Here is a 10286-nt window from a genome sequence, read left to right as displayed (position 1 = left end):
GGACCAATGAGGTAGGAGTGTCTAACAGAGTGGACAGTGAGTGCACACAGGGTTTAAAAACTCCAGCAGCACTTGCTGTGTCTGATCCCAGTGCAACACAATCTAAAACACCACCACATCAATGTCACTGCAGCACTGGGATTGATCCACCACCCAAATCAAATCTGCTCTTTGGGGATCCTAAGAACGGACAAACTGGGTGAAAGAGGACTAATGCAGAGCAACAGATAAATTACAGTCTGTAATTGTAGAAGTATAAAGTGCTCTGCTGATATGGTCACTGGAGCTGAGAGAATAGACAATGTGAGTAAAAACAAGGAGGTTACTTTAATGATATGACTGATCAATTTATTAATATAAAAGAAAGATTTTTACACAAATAAAGCACAATAAACTGCTTGTAGTTTCGGGGGCAATGGCCTGTCTCAAATGATGATGTTTAATTCCTGTTATTTATGCTTTGTGTGTGTGAGCACTATGTTGTTCTTGTTTTGTTCATTGTTTGCATATTTTGCACTGCTCTGCTGATAGTATTAAAGAATAAGGAACAGCTGCTTTTAGAGCACAATGGGCGTGGCTTAGAACCTGGGGTGCGTCCCAAATGACTCCCTAAATCCTTTCTCCCTATGCAGTGCACGTCTAGCTATACAGTAACTAAGTAATAAAAGTATATTTTTCACTTTACACAGGGATGCCCACATTGCTTTCTAAATAGTAGATAATGTACACTATCTGTCCACAAGTTTGCTGAAACCATATGTAAGTACAAACTGTGTGCTGTAGCTATAAAGTTGGAATACAAGTTAAGTAAACTACTATTGTACACAAGTTGAAATTACGTAGCATCCATCTCTTCCTGTAAAGGAGAACTAGGTGGTTTATTGAAGTTACTATCTGTGTTGTTGTAGTTCACCTACCAGACCAGAAGTCATGCATTAAGAATCCAAACCAAGTCACTAGTTCATTAGTCGAGTCGACCTCTAGTGGTAAAGCAGGTGAAAGACAACAACAATGATATTCATTCCACTCTGAAGTGCGAATTTCTAAACATTTTCGGGCCCAGAATGTTCTGATTCCGTTTGCTAACGGGTGGTGGGGGGGTTGATGAGCTCTCGCCCCTCACTGCCGTTGTATGCTTAGCTGAACCTATGTGTGCTTTTAGGTCCTTTACACCTTTATTTGCTACACATGGGAAAACATGGCAATTTCATTTTTAATTCATCCGAGAACTTACATTTATGTTTCGGCATAGCTGCTCGAGATGAGGGTAGGTACATGAGCTTTGCCTGACGTAAACAAGAACTACTGACGTGCAGACTGACCAATTAAATGTTTACAGAGAAGGTTATCGACCAATAACGGTAGCTCTACAGTCAGACCGTCCAATCAGAAGATTTTAGGCTACTTCACCACGCCCCCTTCTCACTCAAGCGAACCAATCGGAGTAGGGGAGGGCGGGACTAGTTTGTGAAGGGAACGCTTCTCGAAGTTCTATGTAAGCTCTAGAAAAACAAAATCCCGGACGTTTGTGAAATTCCGCCCGGACATTTTTTTAGTCTAAAAAAGAGGACATGTCCGGGTGAAAGAGAACGTCTGGTCACCCTACCTTTAAGGTCTTCCCAGCCGAGAGGAATCTGGAATCGTTTCATGGTCTATGGTCTATGTAGGGAGTAGGGAGTAGAGTGTAGGGGGTATAAAATATTTTGAACGCTCCCTGGCGTACTTCTGTAACACTGCAGCTCCTGACTGTCACAGCTCCACCGTGTGCAGCCTGCATAGCCGATTATAACAGAGAGAGAGAGAGCGAGAAAGAGAGAGAGAGGAGGGAAGAAGCGAGGATTAATGGTGTTATGGTAGTAAAAGACAACAGAAGCGAGCGTAAAGAGGATTTATCTCTCTCGGCGCTATGGCGGCTGATATCAGCCCGCGTCCTCAAGCGAGAAAACCCGTTCTGCTCAGCCGCATCGAGGCGCTCCAGGACGTGGTCAACACCGCGGTCATCATCCCCAAAGAGGACGGCGTTATAAGCGTCTCTCAGGACAGGTAAGACCCATCACAGACTATGAGCTCTGACTTACTGCGGCAGAGCCTATCTCAGCCGACTTTACAGGGCCCATACTTTACATATTTCTTGCATTCTTTTATTTCCCTCCTCTACTTAAAAGTGCTGTCAGCCTTTTAGTCAGCAGTAGATATATTAATACATTTTCTATCAAGCGCAGCTCAGTTGCCATGAGCCTCTTAATCCCAGACAGGTTATGCTTCATAGAGTGGGTCCCCTGCATAGGGGCGTCCATATTTACACCAGGTCTAAAACAGAATCCATGACATCTCCATGCACCGCAGTGTCGGTAGCTTAGCGTCACATTTATTTTATGTTTACAGTGGCATTTCCAGTCGCTCTTTACACCTTATAATGCGTTAAGAATGGAAAATATTTTCCTTCAGTCTACACTTATTGTCCACGAGTGTTGTACCAGTGCAAGTGGATCAGACACAGCAGCTGTTGCTGGATTTCTTAAAACCTTGTGAGTGAAGTTTGCTTGCTTCTAAAGCACTGTAGAGTGCTGGAAATAACTTTCTGCATTCACTGTGTACTTTAAAGGTTTACAGGGATAAGATTGGGCTCCGGGGTCAGTCCATTTGTACACAGAATCAAATCCTGCTAATCTTCCAAACCTCCTTTGGTGAACCCGTTCACGTGTGTGTAGAAGCTGTAAGACCATGTTTACCTGTGTTTTACAGCAGATCTAGAGCAGGAAGCCCATCACATGACATGGAAGTGTGTATTTGCATATTGAGCTTGAACATTTACATACAGCTCCACAGCCATCTGACTCATGTGGGTTAAAGCTTATATATGTGCTCAGGATGAAGGGGTATACTTAAATGGACAGCCGTGCCCTAAAGGGATGAGAAGTGGGCTTGGACCTAAAGGTTGCAGGTTTGATATTGGAAAACTGGAGGTGGTGGGAGTAGTATTCTCTTCTCCCTTAACATTCACAGCTGGATTTCCCCTGAGCAAGGCACCTAACCCCAACTACTCCTCATGTGCTGAGGTGGCTGCTTGCCATGGATGTGTTAAATGGGTCCAAAGAGTAAAAACCTTTATTTCAAACTGCAACTAACACAATGATACTGGACAGCTCAACATGCTTGGAGGAGAATGCTAACTGCCCAGTACTTTGGATAAGTCCAGAACCAGAAATCTGTTGATAATCGAGAGAAAATTTACAGTATCCGTGGTGGGCTGTGTGATGTCAAAGGAGTATCGTAAAGATGGAACCAATCAGCAAATCTCTGTCATTAAGCCCACCCACCATTTGTGCTGTAGAAACTGGGCCGAGCTGAACCCTTAATCTGATACTCTGACTCTATAAATATTGCCCCGACTACTACAGAGTAAACAGTGATGATATTTAAGATAAGAGACATATATTTATATGATAATGCAAATTTACATGGGTCACCTTTGTGAGAGCTCCACCTACTGGCTGAACAAAAATGGTACACCTTCCTGAATACATTGAAAGATCCTGTGTGATCTTCAGTGATGTTCAGTGTCTCTTCAGCTGTATCCATACACACACAGTACATGAGGTGACTGCAAATTATGTACTAACACTTGGTGCCCATTTTTCGTAGGACGGTCCGTGTCTGGCTCAAGAGGGACAGTGGACAGTACTGGCCTAGCATCTACCACACAATGCCAGGTGAGTTTACCTATCCTAAGCTGATGCTGATCATATAGCTTTGGACTACAAAGCATTCTACAACTCTAGCAGTCAGCCCCATGTCCGAATTCCTGGTCTAAGCTGAACTTCCCTTTTGGTGGTTCCCTTGTGAGTGCGATTTTCTAAAAAAACTCGCCCTGATACAGTGTCGTAATAAGTACAGCTCCAAAGCCAATAGATTTTGTCCTTCATAGACTTTGTCCTGTTAGCTAACAACCACATAAACAACTGAATGACAACGTTTCAGGTTTGGGGCCTTTCTATTGACCACGTGGGGAAATATTTGCAGGGAAATCTATTGAAATTACTCTCCATGCTAATTGAGAGTGGGCTGGAGCTGCAAGGGATAGAGGCTTGGTTGAAAACGGATGGGCTTCTTTAAGATCTATATATGGCAGTAGATGAAGTGCTATGTTCTTTGTGTTTTAGGTCTTAGAAACTTAACTACAACTCTGCTTACACTGGATGAATGTGTATCTGTTGTACTGTAGATGGCTTTGCAGCATAAAAGAGAGTACATGTTCAGGTCCTTCACCCAGCAGAGAGAGAGAGTGTGAGAGAGACAATAAGAATGAGATGAGAGAGAGAGAGAGAGCGCGTGTGTTTAGGCTCGTTTGACCCTTCTAGGCAGAAAACATCTGCTTTCATCAACTCCCTCTTTCACTCCTTCCCTTTTCACTTGTCCTGCTTTCAGACCGATGTTGTGAAATACTACAAATCATTCACTTTATGCCAGTAAAGGGTGTGTTTGGGGGCATGTCTGTGCAAGTGTGTGCATGCGTGTGTGTGTGCCCCTGCATATCACCGCTGTCTGAAGAAAAAAAAATGCATCTAAAAAAAAAAAAAAAAGAAACTTTCAAAGGAAGTCAATGTAAGAAGATTTTATTCAGAGAAATTTTGGAGCATTTCTATTGGTCCAATTTATCATGACATTTTGGGTTCAAAGCTGCTGGGTTCAAATTATGTAGTTAACATCATTGGACAGTGACGATATTGAAGCTAACCATGCACTGATTTTGAAAAATGGTGATTTTGAAAGTGATGCAACTGTCTCAGCATGGGTTCTGTCATCAGAAGATCACAGGGACCACCCCTAGTGAGACCACAGCCCTCCGTAAACGTGTGTGTGTGTGTGTGTGTGTGTTTGTTACAGCTCCCTGTTCGTGTATGTCCTTTAACCCAGAGACCAGGAGGCTTTCTGTGGGGATGGACAACGGAGTAATTTCTGTAAGTCGTTCAACTAAAACTTATTGTGTGTGTGTAGATCTGTGCCAAAAGATCCCAGTTCTATTCCCACAAAATGAACTAACCATGCATTCCCTGTCATTTCCCAGAGTATCATTAGACTATGATCTTGTCCAGAAACTGCCCACATAAGCACTAACTGAAGCACCACAGTCACTTCCACTGGGGTGTCATGTGTTTCCTGTGTTTTAGGAGTTTATCCTGTCAGAAGACTACAATAAAATGACTCCAGCTCGGTCCTATCAGGGTGAGAGGCAGTGGGGTTTCACAATCTTCATAGAGCTGAGTTACTGCTCTTTTCAACAATGTAGATCTGTTTTCATGCTAAACTGTGTTTGCGTTTGTGTGTGTGTGTGCGTGCGTGTAGCTCATCAGGGTGGTGTGACAGTGGTGTTGTTTGTGTTGGAGATGGAGTGGGTCCTGAGCACTGGTCAAGACAAGAGCTTCACATGGCACTGTTCAGAGAGTGGTCAGCAACTGGGCACTTACCGGACCACGGCTTGGGTCTCAGGACTTCAGTATCCTTGAAACACACTGCAGTCACTCACACACACACACACACACACACACACACACACACACACACACACAGAGGGAGGAAGTTGGGACCACCAGTTTGTGTTTTTCTTTTATAAATGTGTGTCAGATTTGATGTGGAGACCAGACATGCCTTCGTAGGTGACCACTCAGGTCAAGTGACCATTCTTAAACTGGAACAGGACAACTGCAGTCTTGTCACCACTTTTAAAGGCCACACAGGTAACATGAACACACACTTACATGCTCATAACAACATTAATACAAAAAGTATTTGGTTTGAGTTTTCAGTAACATTGTTGCCTCTGGTTTATTTATTAATATGTCTTTTAATGTGTGTGTGTGTGTGTACGCAAAGGTAATGTTACTGCTCTGTGCTGGGACCCTGTTCAGAGAGTGTTATTTTCTGGAAGTTCGGATCATTCAATAATTATGTGGGACATTGGAGGACGGAAAGGTACAGCCATTGAACTGCAGGGGCACAAGTAAGGCTCTACACACACTTGGTGCATGCGCACACACACACTCATATATATATATATATATATTAATGTGTATATTAATATATAATATTAACATACACATACTCGCAAAGAAATACAAACTGGTATATATAGTGGGTTCTCCTCTGACAGTGGATGTTTTAGTCACATCTGTAACATGACAAAGCTGGTTCAGCTCTTAATGTGTGTGTGTGTGCACTAAGTGATAAGGTACAGGGCCTGTGTTACGCTCCACACACTCGTCAGCTGATTTCCTGCGGCTCTGATGGGGGAATAGTGATCTGGAACATGGATGTCACACGACAGGAGGTAAAGTCTCTCTCAATTCCACACACACACATGCGCGCACACACACACACACAGATGACATCAGCCTGTGGACTTACTGTACTCTACAGCAGCTTTCTTCATAATAGAGATGCAGGCGTATGCAGTGTTAAAACTTACACCCAAGGACTCTTTATTCTATAGCAGTGTTCCTGCCCGGGAATCGAGTCTCCACATTGAGTCACCTCTGGGGAAATAATGTTGTTTAAAAATTTGGAGACACAACTCATCTACCCTTCACCTGTGATTTTACCACACACATCTCTAATTTTTAATAAAATAAAGGTGGCATTATTTAAAATATTACACACATTTAAGGACCATCTTCTGTGTTCTGAAGTTGATAAATGAAGATCTGTTCTTCCCCTCTCTCTCTCACTCTCAGACTCCAGAATGGCTAGACAGTGATTCCTGCCAGAGATGTGAGCAGCCGTTCTTCTGGAACTTCAAACAGATGTGGGACAGCAAAAAGATTGGCCTTCGCCAGGTGACTGCCACAAAAACACACATAAACACATTTTATTGCACATTTACCACTCATTTACTACTTCAGCTCAAGTATATTTTGTTATACAACTTTCACAATTCACCCAAAGCTCCTTCTGGTGTCCACCAGGGGGCGGTACACCTCCGCAGCTTTCATGCTTTCATTGAGGGGACTTATTTAGAGCTGAAATTGCAGGGTTTTTTTTCTTGCAGCCAGCATTTGAGCTGTGTGTCTCTGAATAGTTTACACAAGGTGTGTTTTTAACTTGGGGCTTATGTTATCTGGTTAACTCCTGTATTGTGAAATAGTCTTGTTCTGTATCAGTGAAGATTGTCAAACCTTTTTTCACCCGTTTTCTTTGCTCAGCACCACTGCCGGAAGTGTGGTCAGGCCGTCTGTGGAAAGTGTTCATCTAAGCGCTCCACTATCCCTCTGATGGGCTTCGAGTTTGAGGTCAGAGTGTGTGACAGCTGCCTCGAATCAATCACAGACGAGGAGTGAGTCGGCTCTGAAACTCTCACACTGTAAAAACACATCTGACTAAACACAGAACATAATCACAGGGTGGGATAGCACGTGACAGACAGGGGTTTGAGTCCCAGCGTGGGTAGGAATACCACTATGTATTTGAAACAGGTAGGACTGGAGTCCGTTGGATTTTCTAAATTTATTTATGTGTTTGGTGTTTTTAAAAGACGGGCTCCCACTGCAACCTTCCATGACAGTAAACACGCCGTGGTTCACATGCACTATGAGCCCACCAGGAGCTGGCTGCTCACCTCCGGAGCCGACAGAGTCATCAAGGTCAGTCTATGACACGTGAATCTGATTCAAACAATATATCCTTTAAAATATAGAACATACTCACCCTCACATGCAAACTATCCTGCAAAGATGGGGTCCATTTCCTGGACAGAAATAAAGCCTAGTCTCAGACTACACAGGTTATTGTGACATTGTTCTATTTACACTGCTGCCCTACATGTGGCAGACTAGGGTTCTGTTCCCAGCTCAGACAGGAACAGTAATCTCTACCTAGAGGAGTCTTTGAACAAACCTACATCTGTAACATGTTTTATAAAGTCATTACTGACTCAAGTTAAGAGCATAAAGTGTAGGGATGGAAGTATAAAAGCTTAAAACCTGTTTTGTGTTTGCTGTTTTGTGATTAGGATCAGTAAAAATTAATAATATCTCATTGGATGCTTATGTTTGTGTTTCTATAGTTATGGGATATGACTCCTGTGGTGTCCTGAGAAGGATGGTTTTCATGGCCAGAGGTGACTGTTTCATGCCAGAGGATGCTGTTACCATGGCAACACTTGGCTGGATGCTGTCACCATGGCAACACTCAGCACTGGCTCCATGTGGACACAGGAAATGCTCTCAGTCCTCCATGGGCTCGGTTCACAGCTGAGAAATACCTCTAAAAACACTGGACTCAAAGAGCACGGGTTGCAGAGGGTGGAGGCTTAAAGAGGGTGTGTGTGTGTGTGTATGTATGAGAGAGAGTGAGAAAGAAAGAGAGAGACAGACGTGTGACCATGTACAGTGATGTGTAAAGAGCTTGACCAAATATGCTGACGTGACTGACGCTGGCTTTACACAGTGAAACGTAATGCAACTTGAACTATGTACTACACTAAATTTAGTTTGAGTCACAGCGTCAGGTTCCTGTCTCTTCGTTTGGCTGCAGACATACAATCCCCAAACAAAAAGCCACAGTAACATTCCAGAAACAGGTTTAAAATTATTTGTAAAATCAGAAAACAAATACTTTGTAGCATTTGGCTCCAAGTGCAGTAGTTACTGCACAGCAGGCATTTTCTTTTCATTTTTTTTAACTAGTGAACAGTTGTGTCCTTCTTTATACAGTTTTAACATCCACAGAAGAGATCAGTTATATGTTAAAAGATGGCAGCAACAGCTTGAAAAGTTATAGAAAGGGGATAATAATGTTTATATGTAAATAAAACATCGCAGATGACTTCCTAAAGCACAAACGATGTGATGTAGCAAACAAATCAGCTGCTAATGTGGATAAATAGTAGAGTGACCGAATGTGTTGTATGCAGCTTTGTATTTGTGTTTGTGTAAATGTCATTTTGCATGAAAATTGTTGTGTGCGACTAGCAGCAGGAAACAAGTTGCATGGCAGTTTCACTGTGTAAACTGTGGAAAGAGTTAATTTGCCATCACTGGCGAGACACTAACTGGAGTCTGTTATTTATTGTAGCGGTTTCAGACTGAACTCTTTCTTTAAAACGGGCCAGTCACCTCCTGCATGATCTGATCCTGTGGAAAAAGAACTGAACTTTGTTACCTGTTGTGTTTAATTAATGTGTATTATTAATGTGAATATTCAAATCAAAATGTTTGTGTCATGTTGAGGCATGTGACGTATGTGAACAACAAAAACACCAACAACAACAACAAAACAATGCTCACATTTAAGTGCCTTGTTCATATGAACTTATTTATGTCAATGCTCATGTCCCATGATCACAGATCTAAGATTAAAGGAGTTGTGTTAGAGGAGATGTTAGGTGGAGTGATGTTTACTACATGTAACTTCATATGAGCTAAAATATTGGTACGAGTGGATCAGACACAACAGTACTGCTGGAGTTTTTAAACCCTGTGTCCACCCACTGTCCACTCTATCACTGGTCCTCCTCTAGTCCTTCAGCCGACAGTCCTGTGTCCACTGATGAATGTTTTTGGTTGGTTTTTGGGGTTTAAAAACTCCACCCTTACCAACATGTCAGTGTTACTTCATCTCTCTGAGAATGACACACCACCCAAATCATACCTGCTGAATGCAGAGCAACAGATGGACTACAGTCTGTAATTGTAGAACTACAGAGTACTTGTGTATGCTCAGAAGAGCTGATAAAAGATTGAGTGAGTGTGTAGAAATTGAGATATATGATAATGGAGAGCAGCTTTTTAGCCTTTTTTTTTCTTTGCAGAACTGTCTACGATTTCCTGTCAACTAAGCCATGACTCCAGAGGATAAACAGCAAACGTGCCTCAAACACAAAATAAAGCTGCAAAACCTGGGCAGATCTGTAGGTGCTAGCACAGCTGGGTCTTATCTTTCTGTTCAAGGAGCACACAAAAATATGATTTGCTTTTTAAATAGTGCCTCATCTCACAAAGCCCCTGCATCAGCCTTTAACACGTTTTCTCTTTGTCTTTTCTGAAAAAGCCCAGTATCAAAAACAACCTTTGTAAATGTAATATGGCACATCTGCAGCTTCCGTCTGAATGTGGTTTTCAGCAGGAAACACTAAACTGAAGTGTAAAGGAGTCACAAAGTTGGCGTATGTATAAAGAAATACACACATGATTTACAAAACAACCAGAAAGAATTGTTAGTACATTTGAAATGAATTGATTTCAAGCAGCACACGACACACGATTTTTGAGGATTACATTTATATTTTATTC

General features: G+C 42.3%; 1 protein-coding gene across 1 annotated transcript; it reads left to right on the top strand.

The window, feature by feature from the left end:
- The first annotated feature begins 1603 nt into the window (after positions 1-1603).
- On the top strand, positions 1604-9884 carry wdfy2 (WD repeat and FYVE domain containing 2). Its single transcript, XM_066686462.1, has 12 exons — positions 1604-2043; positions 3646-3713; positions 4888-4961; positions 5172-5226; positions 5347-5497; positions 5626-5738; positions 5875-6001; positions 6223-6328; positions 6732-6833; positions 7200-7330; positions 7529-7637; positions 8060-9884. The coding sequence occupies exons 1-12, from the start codon at positions 1907-1909 to the stop codon at positions 8087-8089; spliced, it is 1203 nt and encodes a 400-aa protein (XP_066542559.1). The 5' UTR covers positions 1604-1906; the 3' UTR covers positions 8090-9884.
- The last annotated feature ends 402 nt before the right edge of the window (positions 9885-10286 follow it).

The sequence above is a fragment of the Hoplias malabaricus genome, chromosome 12 (genome assembly GCF_029633855.1).
Source record: "Hoplias malabaricus isolate fHopMal1 chromosome 12, fHopMal1.hap1, whole genome shotgun sequence".
NCBI classification, from domain to species: domain Eukaryota; kingdom Metazoa; phylum Chordata; class Actinopteri; order Characiformes; family Erythrinidae; genus Hoplias; species Hoplias malabaricus.
The sequence above is the reverse complement of the archived record's forward strand: the minus strand, read 5'-3'. Positions and strand labels throughout refer to the sequence as shown.

What these genes read in the sequence shown, in the direction of transcription:
- wdfy2 (XM_066686462.1), top strand. Translation starts at nt 1,907, where the DNA reads ATGGCGGCTGATATCAGCCCGCGTCCTCAAGCGAGAAAACCCGTTCTG. An exon ending in CACTTTTAAAGGCCACACAG is followed by an intron (nt 5,739 to 5,874) that starts GTAACATGAACA and finishes GTGTACGCAAAG; the next exon opens with GTAATGTTACTGCTCTGTGC. An exon ending in ATTGAACTGCAGGGGCACAA is followed by an intron (nt 6,002 to 6,222) that starts GTAAGGCTCTAC and finishes GTGTGCACTAAG; the next exon opens with TGATAAGGTACAGGGCCTGT.